At 44.7% G+C, this 19,327-nt stretch overlaps 1 protein-coding gene across 4 annotated transcripts in view; it reads left to right on the plus strand.

Annotated features, from left to right (window-relative positions):
• The window catches only part of NLRC5 (NLR family CARD domain containing 5), a 116,081-nt gene that overhangs the window by 82,381 nt on the left and 14,373 nt on the right, over positions 1–19,327 (plus strand). For all 4 annotated transcript variants that reach the window (XM_077132508.1, XM_077132507.1, XM_077132509.1 and 1 more), the window contains exons 26-34: positions 818–907; positions 1,100–1,162; positions 3,464–3,547; positions 8,158–8,241; positions 9,015–9,104; positions 9,444–9,509; positions 11,050–11,133; positions 11,225–11,308; positions 18,244–18,330. In XM_077132508.1, the coding sequence (XP_076988623.1) occupies positions 818–907; positions 1,100–1,162; positions 3,464–3,547; positions 8,158–8,241; positions 9,015–9,104; positions 9,444–9,509; positions 11,050–11,133; positions 11,225–11,308; positions 18,244–18,330 (732 nt within the window). The remainder of the gene's footprint in view (positions 1–817; positions 908–1,099; positions 1,163–3,463; positions 3,548–8,157; positions 8,242–9,014; positions 9,105–9,443; positions 9,510–11,049; positions 11,134–11,224; positions 11,309–18,243; positions 18,331–19,327) is intronic.

Consider the following 19,327-nt stretch of genomic DNA (forward strand, 5'->3'; position numbering starts at 1 on the left):
ACCTTGTGAAGAGCCAGGGAACAGCACTCCAAGTGGAAGGAACAGCACTGTGAGACTCTGAGCATGGCTGAGCTTTGTGGGCTCAAGGAACATCCAGGAGGCCAATGCAGCCAGAGCTCAGTGCCAGTGGGGAGCGTCCCAGGAGAGGAGGTAGTGAGGTGGGCCAGGCCAGCTCAGCCAGGGCCTGGTAGCCATGGGGAGGAGTTTGGCTCTCAGCCAGGGCAATCTTGCTCCCAGGGGACATTTGGTAATGTCTGGAGACATCTTTCTTGTCATAGCTGGGGAACAGGTGCTGTTGGCATATAGTGAGTAGGGGCCAGGGATGCTGGTAAGCATCCTACAATGCACAGGACAGACCTTATGAGCAATTATTTGGCCCCAAATCTCAGAAGTTGAGAAACTCTTCTAAGGGTCTGAAGCTTCCCACACCCCTCACAGGGACTCACGTGTTAAATCTGGGCAAAAAGGGTAATAAAATAACAAGCAAGTGTATCAGGCCTAGCAATCCACAATCTTGATATAATGAAATTCTCATGACACCCTGAGAGGAAAATACACTATGATAATTCCTGTTTTTAGATAAGGAATCCTGTCTGGAAGTTCATCAGATAGGTTAAGTGACTTGTCCAAGGTCACACAGCCAGTAAGCAGAACTGGGGTTCAAACCCACGTCTGTTTGACCCCAAGCAACTCTTTGCCCTTCATGAGCTCCTGCCTTCTTCCTACTGCTTTGTTGATCCCACCTCTCCCCTCCAGCCTAACCAGGGTCCTTGAGCCCCGATCTTGCTTGGCTCTGACCTGTCCCTTTTCTTCTCAGGCTGAACCAGACCCCACTGTCTCCAAGAAGCCCGTTCCTGCTCGCTGACATCTTCAGCCTGTGCCCACGGGTTCAGAAGGTGGAGCTCAGGTGGGCAGTGGCCTGGAACACTGGGACCAGAGTCTTGGAAGGTTGTGCCTGGGATTTGGTGGGTACAAGGCGGTGAGACGGAGACTAAAGGGCCCAAGCTAAGGCTGGGTCGGGTCTAGGGGGATTCCCCCCACCGGAGGCCATCCTGAGACCACAGCCTAAAGTGGCTGACCCAGGTGCTGTCTGTTCCAGGTGTCTGCAAAACGTGTCCCTGCACTTCAGGTCCAGCGAGGAGCCTGATGGTGTGTGCTGTGGGTAAGACCCCCAAACCATGCCCTGGCAGCCAGCGGGTGTTGGGGACGAGTAGCACTACCTCCAGGTGGCCAGAGCAGAGTACAGACTGCCTGACCAGAGCACTTGCCTGGAGGGACGCTGCAGGAGACCTCTTTTATCCAAGTCATTTTTCACACGGAGAAATAGAAGTCCAGAGAGGACTGGGCTTTGTCCAGGGGCACACAGAGTGTCAATGTCAGACTGGTCCAGAATTCAGGAAGACTGATACAATGCAAAGGGCTTCGCAACCTGCCCAGCAGGTTTAAATCCAAGGTCCACAGAGGAACTTGTGACCCACATGCTCTGAAATATTGGGCAAGTTGCTTAATGTCTCTGGTCCTCAGCTTCCACACTGGAAATGGGAGCCTTGTATTGCAGGGCATTTGCAAGCATTCAATGGAGTGGCGTGTAAAGCATCAAGCACTCAATAGATGTGAATGTCCTTTCCCCCTGCTGACTCCTGGACCAGTGCTCTGTGATTGTATCTGGGTGGGAGGGAGAAAGGCTTTGCACTGCAGGCAGGATCAGGGGTCAACCTTTCAATGCAGCGATGATGTTTCTGATAACTATTTGATGCTCTTGGCTTGCTGGGAGATCTTGAACCAGTCCCATCTCCTCTTTGGGCCCCAGCTCCCTCAACTGTGATAAAACAATAATAACAACAACAACAATAATAATAAATAGAACAGCTAACATTTGTGGAGCGCTGACAATCTGCAAGGCACCATTCTAAAAACTTGATGCATATTAACTCATATAAGCCTCACAACTTGGGTCGCACAACAGGAAGTGGTGGCGTTGGAACCTGAACCCAGCCATCCTGTGTTCCTCACTCACAGGTGGGCAAACTTTTTCCGTCCAGTGCAGACAGTACACTTTTGTGGGCCACAAGGTCTCCGTTGCAACTACTCAACTCTGGTATGGTGGCTTAAAAGCAGCCACAGTAATCATAAGCAAATGAGTGTGGCTGTGTGCCAATAAAACTGTACTTACAGACTCTGAAGTTTGAATTTCATATCATTTCTTTGTGCATAAACATAGAAAGTCTTCTGATTTCATTTCCAACCAAATTAAAATGTGAAACCATTCTTAGCTTGCAGGCCCCTTCTCCCCAGGCACCCCCTCCAGTTATTGGAATGACCCCAGAGCTGTCATTCTCTGACCCCAGTCCCAGCCCCACACCCCTCTGTCCTTTGGAATGACGTGTGATGGTTTCCAAGTCAGGGTTTTACAAAATGTAGGACACAGACCATGCTGAGATGATCTTTAGAAGGTTGGGCGGACCATAGTTCAACAGCACTTCATCCCTTAGTGAGAAAATCATCCCCTTTTCCATTTTCTTGTTTAAGAAGCTGAGGAGGAAGCCGCAGCTGGGTGTTAGTGTGTCTCCATCACTTGCTAAGCTTCCTTTTTAATACAGGGACAGCCCTCAGCAGGTGTCACTATATGGCTCAAATTTAATGATAATGATATTTTACTTTCATTTTATGTATTTTTCTGCTTATGTTAAAACAAACAATACCAGTTTTTTCTTTTAAATTGGTGATATAAGGCCTCCTTTAAAAATGAATGCATTAAATAAAGAGAATGAACTGATTTAAAGAAACTATGAAGTAAATAATTGCATAATGGAGAATTTAGGAATATGGGGAAATCATGGAGATGAACAGTGATAAAAATTTGAGATATTGATTTTAAGTTTCTTTTTTAATTGCTGGCTGGTCACAGCCCCTTCATTTGCCTTTATTGAGTGGTCTCATTTTGGGCCTTCCAAAGGCAGACTTACTATTATTTTTAATTTTAGCATCAAAAGCCCTCTGCAGGAGCAGATATCACCATGTTCCTCTCCCCCACCCCCACCCCCATGTCTGTCCTTCTCCCCAGGACACCTCTGGTCATTAAAATGACTCCAGAGCTGTAGTTCTCCAACCTGACCTTGACTCAGAACCACCTGGAGGTCTCGCTAAAACACAGATTGCTGATCCTTGCCCCCAGAGTTGCTGATTCAGCAGGTCTGGGTTGGGGGTCCTAGAACTTGCATTTCAACAAGTTGCCAAGCGGTGGCGTGGCTGCTGCAGACCCCACCCCCACAGGGAGGATGTGACGTGCCGGGCGGGTCTGCCCTGGACATTGGGAAAGGTGGTTGCTGGATATTTCCAGAGGGTCCAGGCATGGGGGGGAACCCACCTGACGTTTGGAGTCTGCACCCAGAGACCAGCCAGAGCAGAGGTGGTCTGCACAGCCCAACGCCCGGTCCTGTGCTTGTCTCCCCACCTCCCACAGGTTCACGGGCTGCAGCCTCAGCCAGGAGCACGTGGAGCCGCTGTGCTGGCTGCTGAACAAGTGTGAAAACCTCAAGCAGCTGAAGTAAGTTGGAGACAGAGGAGGAGGGGGGAGAGGATGGGAGCGGGCTCCTGGACAGCACTGGAGGGGTGTGCGTGTCTGGGTGTGCACGTCTGTGTGTGCACGTGTGTGTGTGCACACTTACACCTTTCAGGGCCAGCTGGTAAGGGATTTCCTGGAATGCTGGGCCACACCCACATGGACTCCCTGTACCCACTGTATCTCCCCACCCTACACCCCAGCGATAGAGGAGCCAGTTTCATGGTGTGGCCCTGTGATCTAATTTGGGGAACCCTTCCATAAGGGCTTCAGGAGCCCCTCAGCCTCATGTCCATTAGGTGTGTCCGAGCCTCTCCTCTCTGGTGGGGATTAAGACAAAGGATCCATCAGTTTGCCTGGCAAATGGTTAAAATAACCAAATGACCAGCCCGGGAAGGGCTAGGAGCCAGCCAGGGTGGGGACTTGCAAGCTGTGGTGTGGTTCAGGGGTTGGGGTCTGTGTCAACTGTCTTGGGCACCCAAATAGCGCAGCTGCCCGCAGAGATGGAAAAATCATAATAGCTAATATTTATTGAGCACTTTTTCTATGCCAGGCTTGTTCTAGGTGCTTTACACGTATTAACTTTTTTTCTTTTTTTTTTTTAGGCTTTTTTTTTTATTAATTAAAAAAAGAATTAACAAAACAATTAGAAATCATTCCAATCTACATGTACAATCAGTAATTCTTAGTAACATCACATAGTTGCATATTCATCATTTCTTAGTACATTTGCATCGATTTAGAAAAAGAAATAAAAAGACAACAGAATAAGAATGAAAACAATAATAGAAAGAAAAAAAAACAAAAACAAAAAACCTATACCTCACATGCAGCTTCATTCAGTGTTTTAACATAATTGCATTACAATTGGGTAGTATTGTGCTGTCCATTTCTGAGTTTTTATATCCAGTCCCGTTGTACAGTCTGTATCCCTTCATCTCCAATTATCCCTTCTCTTTTTTTTTTTTTTAATTAACGGAAAAAAAGAAATTAACCCAACATTTAGAGATCATACCATTCTACACATGCAATCATTAATTCTTAACATCATCACATAGATGCATGATCATCATTTCTTAGTACATTTGCATTGGTTTAGAAGAACTAGCAACATAACCGAAAAAGATATAGAATGTTAATATAGAGAAAAAATTAAAAGTAATAATAGTAAAATCAAAACAAAACAAAACAAAACAAAACAAAAACCTATAGCTCAGATGCAGCTTCATTCAGTGTTTTAACATGATTACTTTACAATTAGGTATTATTGTGCTGTCCATTTTTGAGTTTTTGTATCTAGTCCTGTTGCACAGTCTGTATCCCTTCAGCTTCAATTACCCATTGTCTTACCCTGTTTCTAACTCCTGCTGAACTCTGTTACCAATGACATATTTCAAGTTTATTCTCGAATGTCCGTTCACATCAGTGGGACCATACAGTATTTGTCCTTTAGTTTTTGGCTGGATTCACTCAGCATAATATTCTCTAGGTCCATCCATGTTATTACATGGTTCATAAGTTTATCTTGTCTTAAAGCTGCATAATATTCCATCGTATGTATATACCACAGTTTGTTTAGCCACTCTTCTGTTGATGGAGATTTTGGCTGTTTCCATCTCTTTGCAATTGTAAATAATGCTGCTATAAACATTGGTGTGCAAATGTCCGTTTGTGTCTTTGCCCTTAAGTCCTTTGAGTAGATACCTAGCAATGGTATTGCTGGGTCGTATGGCAATTCTATATTCAGCTTTTTGAGGAACCGCCAAACTGCCTTCCACAGTGGTTGCACCCTTTGACATTCCCACCAACAGTGGATAAGTGTGCCTCTTTCTCCGCATCCTCTCCAGCACTTGTCATTTTCTGTTTTGTTGATAATGGCCATTCTGGTGGGTGTGAGATGATATCTCATTGTGGTTTTGATTTGCATTTCTCTAATGGCCAGGGACATTGAGCATCTCTTCATGTGCCTCTTGGCCATCCGTATTTCCTCTTCTGAGAGGTGTCTGTTCAAGTCTTTTTCCCATTTTGTAATTGGGTTGACTGTCTTTTTGTTGTTGAGATGAACAATCTCTTTATAAATTCTGGATACTAGACCTTTATCTGATATATCATTTCCAAATATTGTCTCCCATTGTGAAGGCTGTCTTTCTACTTTCTTGATGAAGTTCTTTGATGCACAAAAGTGTTTAATTTTGAGGAGTTCCCATTTATTTATTTCCTTCTTCAGTGCTCTTGCTTTAGGTTTAAGGTCCATAAAACCGCCTCCAATTGTAAGATCCATAAGATATCTCCCAACATTTTCCTCTAACTGTTTTATGGTCTTAGACCTAATGTTTAGATCTTTGATCCATTTTGAGTTAACTTTTGTATAGGGTGTGAGAGATGGGTCTTCTTTCATTCTTTTGCATATGGATATCCAGTTCTCTAGGCACCATTTATTGAAGAGACTGCTCTGTCCCAGGTGAGTTGGCTTGACTGCCTTATCAAAGATCAAATGTCCATAGATGAGAGGGTCTATATCTGAGCACTCTATTCGATTCCATTGGTCGATATATCTATCTTTATGCCAATACCATGCTGTTTTGACCACTGTGGCTTCATAATATGCCTTAAAGTCAGGCAGCACGAGACCTCCAGCTTCGTTTTTTTTCCTCAAGATGTTTTTAGCAATTCGGGGCACCCTGCCCTTCCAGATAAATTTGCTTATTGGTTTTTCTATTTCTGAAAAATAAGTTGTTGGGATTTTGATTGGTATTGCATTGAATCTGTAAATCAATTTAGGTAGGATTGACATCTTAACTATATTTAGTCTTCCAATCCATGAACACGGTATGCCCTTCCATCTATTTAGGTCTTCTGTGATTTCTTTTAGCAGTTTTTTGTAGTTTTCTTTATATAGGTTTTTTGTCTCTTTAGTTAAATTTATTCCTAGGTATTTTATTCTTTTAGTTGCAATTGTAAATGGGATTCGTTTCTTGATTTCCCCCTCAGCTTGTTCATTACTAGTGTATAGAAATGCTACAGATTTTTGAATGTTGATCTTGTAACCTGCTACTTTGCTGTACTCATTTATTAGCTCTAGTAGTTTTGTTGTGGATTTTTCCGGGTTTTCGACGTATAGTATCATATCGTCTGCAAACAGTGATAGTTTTACTTCTTCCTTTCCAATTTTGATGCCTTGTATTTCTTTTTCTTGTCTAATTGCTCTGGCTAGAACCTCCAACACAATGTTGAATAATAGTGGTGATAGTGGACATCCTTGTCTTGTTCCTGATCTTAGGGGGACGTATTAACTTTTTATTGTTCCCTTTTAGAGATGAGGGCATTGAGGCATGGAGGGATTAAGAATTTGCCCAACTTCACACACAGCTAGTACTATGCAGTCTCTGCTCATAACCTTTGAAGTCCAGCCTAGGACCAATGGGAAATGCAGCTGCTTAAAAACAGAACCAAACAAAAACAATTTAAACCCTTGCTATGAAGTGACCAAGAAGAGAAATATGATTTATGAAAAATCATGTATTTTAAAGAAAGAGGTATGAGCAATATGTCTTTGAATTTTTCCGCTTTTTCATTGCAAAGGAAAATTTCCTTATTTTAAAGCTTTCTTTATTAAGTAGCTTCACGACACAAACCAGTTTTTAAATGAGGTCAAGGTCAGGAAAAGACAAAATAAACAAGCTTCCAAAGTATCATAATCAGGGACAAAAATAATAATTCCAAGGCATGCTGGTTATATTGTTTCTGAAAATGTAGCCAAAACCAGAGAGAGTTACCCTGAAGGAAAGTAAGAAAGTAGCCAAGTACAGTTTCTGACATTACATTTCCAAATTAAAAGAAGACATGGGTTTGTTCAATGCATCCTCCAAACACTTTTTCTCTTTGCTGAATTTTTTTCTTGCTCAAAAACTGTGGCTCCAATGGAATGCAGGCTACAGGCAGAATAAAAGCTAATTGATTTTTCTCTAACTCCTGAAAGCCTACTGAAAAGCCTACTAAAAGGCCCTGGGTGTGGTCACCAGATACCAAAAGGGAAGACGAGGTCTGGTCTACTGTGGTGTTAGTGAGAAGTATGGGAATGAGGAATGCTGGCGCTATGCTCTCGGTAATGGTGTTAATTCTAGCAGGGATGGAGGTGATGGTTATGGCGGCCATGAGCATAGTGATATTGACTTGATCATGATGATGATAATGATGGTGGATGTGATAATGGTGGTGGTGATAATGATGGTGTTGTTGGTGGTGATGGTGGTGGTGGAAGTGATGATGGTGGTGGTGATAGTGATGGTGGATGTGATGATGGTGGTGGTGATAATGATGATGATGGTAGACGTGATGATGGTGGTGGTGATAGTGATGGTGGATGTGATGATGGTGGTGGTGGTGGTGGTGGTGGTCATGGTGGTGTGGATAAGGTTGTCATGATGGTGGTGCTTGTGGTGGTGGTGGTAACAATGGTGAAGGTGATAGTGACAGTGCCAGGTGGGAGGGTAGTGCTGACAAAAGACACAGGGTGATGGTGATTATGTGGACAGAACAAGGCAGAGGTTAAGGGGCGTGTCTTCTGACCGCTAACCTCTTCCTATCTCTTGCAGCCTCTCAGCAAACCTCCTGGGTGATGATGGACTGAGATGCCTCCTGGAATGTCTGCCTAAGGTGCCCATCTCCGGTTCCCTTGAGTAAGTGAGGAGCAGCCTCAAGGACAGCTGGGGGAAGACTCCCTGGGCCAAGAGCTTTGGGAGTATCCCTAGAGAACCCGAGGACAAGGACTGGGGATGAGGAAGAAGGATTCTTACCTTGTCCTAGGGTCTTGCCTCAGGTCTTTCCCTCTTTCCCTCATACCGCCCACCAGACACCCAGAAGGGGCCATAATTCCCAGCAGGATGGACCTACCCTCCATGTAGCCCTTCCTGGCCAAGCTGACCCCCACAGCCAGGAATTGACAGTTCATCATCATCCCTAACCAGCTGACCTGGTATTTTAGCTGCCTGGCTCCTGGTCTATCCTATCCTTTCTGAAGCTCCTCTAACCTAATCCATGGATGTAATATGTCCCCACAGTAGGGAAGGTCCCTAGGAAATCATCCATACTCTCTGACTGGGAGACTGATGGCCGGAGTGAAGATACGACTTGTTGCTAAGCAACTGAGCTTTACATTCTGAGAATCTCCAACCCATGTGGGGATGGAGCTGCCAGCCTGGCCTCATCAATGCCCTGTCTCAGACCATGAGGGCAGCAAGCACATTGGGTACAGCTCTTGAGGTCTCAGAGTCCTGCCCATGTGTTAACTGTGCCGTCTGGACCTCAGTGTCTCCATCCAGAGAATGGACACTTGAACATTGAGACCTCTCCTCCCTGAACTAACAGCTGGAGCGGGAGGTGAGGCAGGCTTGGCAGGGCTCCATTGAGGTCCTGTCCTGACCCTCAATCCTGAGCCTTGCTTCTTTTATAGTCTGAGTCACAACGGCCTCTCACAGGAAAGTGCCCTCTACCTGGTGGAGATGCTCCCTTCCTGCCCACATGCCCAGGAAGCCTCAGCCAAGTAAGGAGGTCTTAGCTCCCCTTGTGGGTGGTGGGGGAAGTAAGATTCACATGCCAGTGTGACTTGGGAAAACCTCCACCTTTCTGTGAGCCTCAGGGTTCACTGAACATGGGATGATAATTTCCCTCCCTGATGCTCAGGTGCCGTGGGGACCAGGGAAGTCTTGGGGTGGGGCATCCTCATGGAATGAGTTTGGGGGCAGGGTCTTCTCTGGTCGACAGGGGTTTTGTCTTCCGTGGCTTCCACCCTGCCCTTGCCCTTGTGCCCCCTCAGCCCCCTGGGTTCCTAGGATGCTGGCATGTCTGGGTCTCAGGCTTCCCCATACCCCTGTCACTGCAGCCTGGGCTCCGAGCAGAGCGTCTGGATTCACTTCTCCCGCCAGGAGGAGGCTGGGAAGATACTGAGGTAATTCCTGGTCCAGGATGATGGAGAAAGGGGAGAAAAATGGGCCTGCTTCTTCACTTAGCCCTCTCCTCCTTCAGATACCACTTCAGGCTCACTGCCTGGGGTTCAGCTTTCCCAGATCTGTTCTCCATACCCCGCTGTTCCAGTCCTTGTGCACACCTCTGTGCCTCTCAGCCATGTCCTGACTATAAGTTTTGAGGCTTCTGAGTGTTGTGGTTAAGAGCTCAGACTCTGGAGCTACCTGTACTAAGTCCCAGCTCTACCACTTACCAGCTGTGTGACCTTGGACATGTCACTTAACCTTTCTGTGTCTCAGTTCTGCAGCGGTAAAATGGGGAGAATAGTAGGACCTACCCCTTAGGGTCATTGTAAGGATTAAACGAGTTAATTCATATAAAGGTCATAGAACAGGCTTGACTCGTGTTATTATCAGCCCTGAGCTCTGCCTCAGACTAGTTCCCCACTTGCCCCCCTTCTGCTGTGGTCACGGCCTCCTAACTGGGCTCCTGACTCTGGCTGGGCCTTCTCCAGTCCATTCACCGCACAGCACCCAGGGGGATCAGCACACCATACATTGGACGTGTGCTCCACGCCCTTCGCTGTTCCCCATTGCCCCCCAGGAAATTCAAATTCCTTAGCTCGGTCTTCTGGGCCCTTCACAGTCTGATCCGGCTGTCACCTCCCAGCATGTCCTTCTGCCCTCCCCAGCCCCCAGCACACACATCAGCCTTTTGCTCTCTGTCCACCGAACACACCTCCCTGGCCAAGCACCCCTGCCTCTGTCCACCCCAGACGCTCAGCCTGGCGTCCACCTCCACACCTCTTTGGAGATAAAATTTTACCAGTCCTTTGAGACCCCACCTGCCTGAAAGCCTTGCAGTGCCCGTCCCCCGCCCCATCAGCGTGACACCCCCCGCCCCCGTAGTGTTCTGCTGGACCCCCTTTGCTGCTGTCTGTGAGACAGTGATTTGGGGGCCCGCCTGTCAGCCCCCTGGGGGCCAGGGCCATAGCTGGGAACCTCAGGCCCTCCGGCCCGCCTCCCTCCCCAGGTGCCTCTAATAGAGGGATTCTTTATTAGCGCTTAAGGATTTGGGATCTGGAGTCAGGATTGAAACCCGATTCTGCCTTCACCCCTCCCATCTGTGTGACCTTGGGTCGGTCAGTTTGCCCATCTGTAAATGATGCTGTGAGAATTACACGAGATACTGCGTGGAAGGCTGGCGTGGTCCCCTTGTTCACCCCTGTGCCCTCAGAGGTTAGGACAGAGCCTGCCGCATTCTCGGGGCTCAATAAGTCTCTTACTGCAACACTTTTTTGGCGAGGACGTATTCTCCCAGGGCCTCATTTTTGGCTTTTTCTTGGATTCTGATGCAGGCTTTTGCACTCGGTGGAGATCTCCCCCAGTAGATCCTGGGGGGGCTGGGAGGAAGCTGGGCTGTAGCACACACATGCACGCACGCGCACGCACACATACACACACATGTGTGCACACACATACACACCACTGACCAAGGACCTGCCCCTCGCCCTCTGCCCTTAGGCTGAGCGAGTGCAGCTTTGGACCAGAGCACGTGCCCAGACTGGCCGCCAGCCTGAACCAAGCCCCCCAGCTGACGGAGCTCACGTGAGTGACCAGGCGCAATCCCTGCGGGCCGCTGGGGGTGGGGAGCAGCCTGCCAGAGCCGCCCCGGTGACTCACTGACCCCTACTCCCAGGCTGACCCGGTGCTGCCTGGGCCTGGAGCAGCTGACCATCCTCCTGAGCCTGGTGAGGCGATCAGCGGGGCCACTCACCCTCAGGTAGGCTCCTCTCCCTCCTCCTGCCCCTGGGGAGGGGCCACGGCATGAAGTGGGGGCAGAGGCCAGCGCTGGGGTACGGGTGCCTCCGTGATTGTGGCCCTGACCATTTCCTGCACCAGAATCCTGTCACCTGGACGCCAAGTGGATCCTGCCCATCTGTCCCTGAGCCCCCGAAGGCATGCAGAGAAGGGTAGGGTTTGTGCTTTGGGACTTAAGAACAAAAGGAAACTCCAAAGCAGACTTGAATGAAGACAAAAATAACAAACTTACAAACATACTCGTGTTTGTGAGTTGGTTCTGATAATTTTCAAATCTTCAGAAAAAGAGAGTAGAGACCAAAAGAATAGAGACAATACTTTCAAAAACGTGTTTACTGTGAAATATAACGTATATGCAGAAAAGTGATAAATTTCAAAGGACAGTATAGCAAGTAGTTATAGAGCCAAGTTCAAAGTATGGTATGGGTTACAGTTCTAAAGTTTCAGGTATTTCCTTCTGGTTATTCTAATACACTAAAAACTAAAAAGAAATATCAATACAATGAGTCAGCAGTCATACTCATTTTTTGAATCCTAACTTCTCTGTTACAACTCCTCCCTCTCATTTGATCACTCTCTCAATCTTCAGGATATTTGGGCAATGACGGTGCTAACTCCTTCATGTTGAAAAGGGGTGTTGACATTGTGGGGTAGGGGGCTGCAACTGGCTGATGTACTGGGAGAAACTGGTACCTCTATGTTTCAGGGTTTATCTGGCATAGGAATAATCTGGAGGTTTCAAGTTTCTGAAAAATAAACTAAAGTAAAACTTTTGTAGAGTCTTAGCTAGAGCTCTGGTTTTTCTTCAGGGTTTTCAGGAATACTGTTGCTTGGGGGCTTGTAAGGGATCAGGAGCTCGACCCCAGCCAAGTGGAAAATCCCCTCAGGCCCCTGAAGAACACCCGGTTAATGGGGCCAGGATGTGGGAATTATACATACATGTTTTTTCAAAAGCTAATAGCACTTTTTTGCTTCTGTAGATAAGCTTGCTTGCTTACAGCTGCAAAACCAGGATGTGGGTCTGTGAATAAGCTGTGGTTTCAACCTTTATAAGCCCACCTTGCAAGCCCCATGGGGCTGCTCTCTGAATCTTCTTGAAGGTTTCTGAGGTAGTCACTGGCCGGCTAATAAAGACTCCAAATTGGCTTGCAGTTTTTGAATTGTGTGGTCTCTCTTTCTGTGCACCCCACAACAGGGTTTGGCATATCATGGCAATTTGTAATAACTAGCTGAAGCTTGAATAAGAGTAACCTTCAAAATAGCTTCTCCACTCTATTTGAAATCTCTTAGCCACTGGAACCTTATTTTGTTACATTTCTGTGGTAGTTAGATTCAGGTGTCAACTTGGCTAGGTGAAGGTGCTTAGTTCTATTGCTGTGGACATAAGCCAATGGCATGTGAACCTCATCTGTTGTTGATTACATCTACAGTTGGCTAGGAGGTATGCCTGCTGCTATGAATGATGTTTGATTTAATTGGCTGGTGCTTAAATGAGAGACTCAATGTAGCACAGCCCAAGCAGCTTAGCATACCTCATCTCAGAACTCACAGCTCAACCCAGGCCTTTGGAGATGCAGAAAGGAATCACCCAGGGGAAAGTTGTTGGAACCCAGAGGCCTGGAGAGAAGGCCAGCAGAGATCACCCTGTGCCTTCCTGCATAAGAAAGAAACTCAATTGAAAGTTAGCTGCCTTTCTTCTGAAGATCTAATGAAATAAATCCCCTTTTATTAAAAACCAATCCATCTCTGGTGTGTTGCATTCCAGCAGCTAACAAACTAGAACAATTTCTTTCCCGCTTTTTGGTCAAGCAGGGAGACTTACATCCCCGAAAGTCCTGCCCAACAAAGAAGGGAGGATAATGAGTTTATTTAGAGTTGGGCTTAGAGAGAGGCCACATCTTAGCGACACAAGAGGTTCTCTGGAGATGACTCTTACGCTTAGTTTCACCATTACAGAAATAAGTTTCATAAGAAGGGCTAGCCTCAAGGTCAAGGATTTGGTTATTAAATTGGGAGTCTCCAATGCTTGAGAGAATCAGGAATTTCTCAGGTGGCAAAGTTTAGTAGTTCAATATTTTTTCTCCAGTCGCTCAAGGGACTTCATAAATGCTTTTTATTATCTGCCAAAAAACTCTGGAATGTATTAGGGTATTATATTAAGTTATATAGAATCATCAGATCTCATTCCCTGTTCTAGGATCCATGTATTTAGGTTGTTTAAGTAAACTAATCAGACAGGTTAAGTTAGATAGTGTGCCACAGAAAATTAAAATTTTGGACAAAACAAACATCTCTTTCTTTGGGAGAAAATTTTTTCAAACTCATATTCCCATCATCTAGGTTTTTCATTTTCATCAACAAAGTCTTTTTTTTATTCATTTCCTTTTATTAGAAATGTAGTGGGTTACAGAAGAAACATGCATAAAATACAAAGCCCTTTATTTTATTTTATTTTTGTATGGTGGGGGTCACATTTCAGTATTTTTCCATGTGAGTATCCTGTTATTGCAGCACCATTTGTTGAATTTTTGTTTGTTTGTTTTTGTTGGTTTTGTTTTTCCATGGTGGGAAGTGCATGGGCCAGGAATTGAACCCGGGTCTCCCGCATGGCAGGTGAGAGTTCTGCCACTGAACTACCCCTGTAACACCCCCAAAGTCCTTTATTTTTATTAGAGAAATTGTATGGAAAGACCATGCAGAAAAAACAGAATTCCCATATCCCTGTCCTGTTTTAACATTTTGCATTAGCCCTTCATCTTGATGTAACATTTTAGCAATTTTTTTTTCCAGTTGGCTTTATATTTTTGACTCAAGTATTTTAACATAAGGTATAAATATCAGGATATTGGACTCTTAAATATTTCCTCATGACTCTCTAAAACATAAGATCAGTTTCTGTGTTAATTACAATACAATTAAAGGTCTAAGGAGAGCAAGAGCAATTCCTTAATGTCATATTATTACTTAGTCCAAACTAAAATTTCTCTCCTGTCCCCCAAATGAGACAGCTGGTTTGGTGGATCCAGGATCCGGTCAAGGTCTACACTGGCCTGGGGTGGCAATGGCTCTTGCTGCTCTTAATCTGTGGCACCCCCACTGTCTTTCATGTCAGTGAACTGAGGACATAACCAGCTCCTGGGCGGGTGCTGCCCCACCTCTGTCTCTGTCTAGTTGCTTCCTGTGGTACCTGGAACTTGACTTTCCTGTAAACTGGAAGTTGGATGAAAAGGCTTGGTGAGCTTTAGTTTACAGATTTGTGGCAAGTGTTGTGGACTTCTCATCACAGCCCTTTACAAGGCACAGAAAGTCTAGCCATTCCCCAGAATGACTTTTTTTTGCATGGGCAGGCACCGGGAATCAAAGCTGGGTCTCTGGCATGGCAGGCAAGAACTCTCCTGCAGAGCCACTGTCGCACCGCCCCTATTTTTATTTTTATTTTAGGAAAGGAGGGTGGTGTTGAAGTTTGTCTGTTTGCTTTTTCCAGCAGAACGTTTTTAAATAAATAAGATAAGATGCTCTAAAAATAATATGTACTCATCATAGAAATTTGTGGAAACTTCAGAAGAGCATAAAGAAGGAAACAGTGTTTTCAAAAAAATTCAACATAACTTTAAAAAGCAGAAATAACTCTCCTTTTCCTGCTTCTAAGTGAGTGCGTGCACATGATAGAGAGTTTAGAAAACATAGAAAACCAAAGAAGAAATAAAAATAGAAGTCACTTGTAGGATGATTCCACCATCTAAACAACTCTCATTAACATTCCATGTATTTCCTCATCTTTCTATTTTCCTGCTATGTAATTTTTTTCTTTATAAACATATTTATTCTCCCTCACTTTTTTTACAAGTTTTTTTACAACATTTATACATATTTTTTATTTCACTAATATGAACCTCTGGAAAATGTAAACTCAGAGTCTTAAAATGTAGAATATAGGGGACTTAAGCGATAAAAGCTAGAGAAAGGGAAATGGTTACCTAATATGTACAGACTAGTTAATGAGGTTGAACTTGAACTAGAATTGGGAATGAGTCTTGCAGTTCTGTATGGTTTAATGTAATACCAGATACAGCCACAGTATGATGGGCAGATAATTAAAAAGTATTGGCAAAGTCCCTGGAAGGACTAGAGAAAAAACATGGAACCATTAAACTTTCCCACTTAGGAAAACCCTGATACTCTCCCAAATATTAGGGACTTCCAAGTTAATAGGCCTTGATCTTGAGGCTTACTCTTACAAAACTAATTTCTGTAATGGAGATGCTAAACCTATCTATAACTGTGCCTAAGAGTTAATTCCAGAGAACCTCTGTTGTTGCTTATATGTGGTCCCTCTCTCTCTAAGCCCAACCCTGCAAATACAGTCATTACCCTCCCCTCTACCTGGGACATAACTCCCTGGGATGAGCCCAGCCTTGGCACCATGGGATTGACAATGCTACCTGACCAAAAGGGGGAAAAGAAATGTAACAAAATAAGGCACCAGTGGCTAAGAGATTTTAAATAGATGAGAGGCTATTCTGGAGGTTACTCTCATGCAAGCTTCAACTAGATATTGCTAACTGCCATGATATGCCAAACCCTAACCAACAATATTCCTGTAACCCTAAAGAATACCCAGGGCTCTGTCTAAGACTCTATGAAAGTTTCACTCACTAAGTTTATTTTTCAGAAATCTAAAACCTCTAGATGGTTCCTAAGCCAGATAAGCCCTGAAACCCAGAGTTACCATTCTCTCCAAGAGCATCAAGCAGTTGCATCCCCGTACCCCATAATGTCAACAACCCCATTCAACATGAAGAAGTTAGAATGGTCATTGCCAAGTTATTCCTAAAGATTTGGAGAAAGATCAAAGGAGGAGAAGGAGTTGCAATAGAGAAGAAAGGATTTAACAAATGAGTGTGACTATCAAATCATTATATCGATACTCCTTTTTAGTCTCCAGTATCTTAGAGCAGCTAGAAGGAAATACCTGAAATTATGGAACTATAACCAATACTATACACTGAAATTTGTTCTATAACTACTTGTTAAACTGTACTTTGAAATGTACCACTTTTTTTATGTATTATGTATTTCACAATTTTTTAAATGTTTAAAAAGAAATGGAGACAAAATATAGGTGGAAAAATGTATATATATATATATATAAAATATACAGTTTTCTTTCCTTATCTTTGCCATATAACATTATGTGAACCTTTTCTTAAATTGAAAAACACCCTATTAAAAAATGACATTTTTCTTTGGATTGTATTAATTTTCTTTTTTTATACTCATGCCTAGTTATGTAATTTTATAGTTTTTAAATGAGCTAAAAACAAAAGTCTCTAAACACTTTTAGCAGACACATTTAGTCCAGAGTGGTCATTATTATTTCTGGATTTTGAGAGGATGTTTCATATATTTATAACCTGGCACTTAGAGATAAGAACGAAGCCAATCTGTTCGGGAATAAGGCAATTCAGAACAGGGGTAAAGAAGACATTGTCTATATTTTAGAAGCACACCTACTCTTTGAGACCAAAGGAAGAAAGAACCTAAATTTTCTGCAGCACATAATCTAACTCCACCTGTCTGTATAGCTCATTTTGAGCAATTGAAATACGGGGAGCCCAGAATAAGAATGAGGGCCTTTAATCCTATATAGCTTAATGTAATGCCTGGATACTTCCTAGAATATATTAAGCAGATAATCAAAAAGTATTGGCAAAGCCCCTTGAGGGGACTTGAGGGATGAGAGAAAAAATATGGAACTATTAAACTATTCCATCAGGGAATCCCCTGATACTGTGTCAAACATTATGGATACCAAATCAATAGGGCAAGACTTGATCTTGAGACTTACTCTTGTGAAGTTTATGAATATAGCAGAGAAGCTTAGCCTACCTATAGGTGTGCCTAAGAGTTACTTCTGGAGAACCTCTTTTGTTGCTCAGGTGTGGCCTCACTCTCTCTGAGCCCAACTCTGTTAAGCGAAATCATTGCCCTCACCCCTACATGGGACATGACATCCAGGGGTGAAAGTCTCCCTGGCAGCATGGAAGCTGACTCCCAGAGGCGAGTCCAGCCCTGGCACTTTGGGCTCAAAAATTCCATTCTGACCAAAATGGAAAAAAGAAATGTAACTAATAAAATATCAGTAGCAGAGAGAGTTCAAGTAGAGTCAAGAGGCTACCCTGGAGGTCACTCTTATACAAGCTTCAGTTAAACATTGCTACCTATCATAACTTGCCAAACCCCAACCAAAACCATTCCAGCCAAAAAAAAAGAACACCTAGGGCAATATATGAGATTCTACAAAGGTTCCATGCATTAGGGTAACTTTCCAGAAACCTACAACCTCCAGATGGGTCCCTGGACCAGATAAGTCCTGAAACCTAGAGGGCCCAGCCTCTCCAGAACATCAGATAGTTCCATCTCCCTACCCTATATTATTGACAGCCCCTTCCAAAATGAAAAAGTTAGAACGGACATAGCCCAAATATTTCTGAAGAATGGGATAGAAAGATAAAGGTGATGATGGAGTTATACGGAGAAGGTATGGTTTAACAAACGAGTATAATTGCTGAATCATTAAATTGATATCTCTTTTAGTCTCCAGTATCTTAAAGCAACTAGAATTAAAAACCTTAAATTGTGGAATTGTAACCCAAACCAAACTCTGAAATCTGTTCTACAACTAATTGTTGCAATGTGCTTTGAAATGTATAGCTCTTTTGTATATATGTTATTTTTCACACACACAAAAAAAAAGAAAAAGAAAAAAATGAGCTAAAAATAAGTCTCTAAGTCCTCCCTTGGCATCCCTACCCACCGCTTCCCCAGTCCCCGCCAGATGTGGTGATTAGATGCCACCCATCCTGGGAGACCTTATCTGTATCTGCTTCATGACAGGGTGGAGGAGCCGTGGGTGGGCAGAGCTGGCGTGCTTGCCTTGCTGGAAGTCAGTTCACACGCTTCGGGCAACATCACCCAAATAAGGTGAGTCCGGAAAGGAGGCCCCCTGGGAAGTCTTCACCTTTTCATGACCACTGGGACTTTCCCTGAGCCATTCCTCATGTAGATGTTTTGTCCTTAGGGTAATAGCTGTGTCACTGGTGAGTTCTCTGTGTCCCCAAGAGGGCAGGAGCTCCTGGGGCACATGTGCAGGGTCCCATCCGTGCTTGTTGAGACTTGCGCAGCAGTCAAGCTGCAGTGCCAGAAAGAGGAAGGCAGCCCCAAGATTCATGACAAAGCATTGTCAGGTCCTAGACAGGCACCCCTGGGAGTCCAGGCAGTCTGCCCTGCAAGTGATCAGACTTGACAGAGTGCCATGGAGCAATCAAGAGCAAAGGCTTTGGCTCCCACAGACCTAAGCTTAGATCCCAACTCAGCCACTTATTGGCCTGAGCCCAGTACCATGCTTGTCCAACCTCAGCCTCCTGATCTTAAAAAAGGCTCTAATTACACCCACTCCTTGGGCTGAGGGAGGAACATAAGAGCTCAAGCATGTAAAGATCTCAGATGGAGCTATCATCAGCCTGTCTTTATTTCCCCCTCTTTCCTCCAGGAGTGGCCAAGGAATAGCCTGCAAAGATAGCAGCTACCACCCCAACATCTCCTTCTGACCCCTCTGCTCCCCACAAAAGGCACTTCCCCATAAACATAACATCCAAGTAAAGGCAGTGAGCTCTAAGAGCAAATGCCACCTCCAGACAAGTCCCCTGCTCCACCCTTCCAACCACATTGTGGCCCTAGAGCCTCTCCCTCAGAAAATTCTGGAACTACCTTTGGATCCCTCTTAAAGGCTCTTGGTCATGTCTGATAAGCCTTGCCAACCTATTAATTTAAGATCTTTGACAAGGCACCACTTTTGGTGTGTATGATTCAGAGAAGCAACTGCCACCCCACCCCAAGCAGGGGAGGAGGGGACCCAGGCAAAGAGCCCAGAGCTCAGAGTCTGGAGACAGGACAACCACACCCCAGCCCAGCCTGCGAG

This window comes from Tamandua tetradactyla, chromosome 16 (genome assembly GCF_023851605.1).
Source record: "Tamandua tetradactyla isolate mTamTet1 chromosome 16, mTamTet1.pri, whole genome shotgun sequence".
NCBI classification, from domain to species: Eukaryota; Metazoa; Chordata; class Mammalia; order Pilosa; family Myrmecophagidae; genus Tamandua; species Tamandua tetradactyla.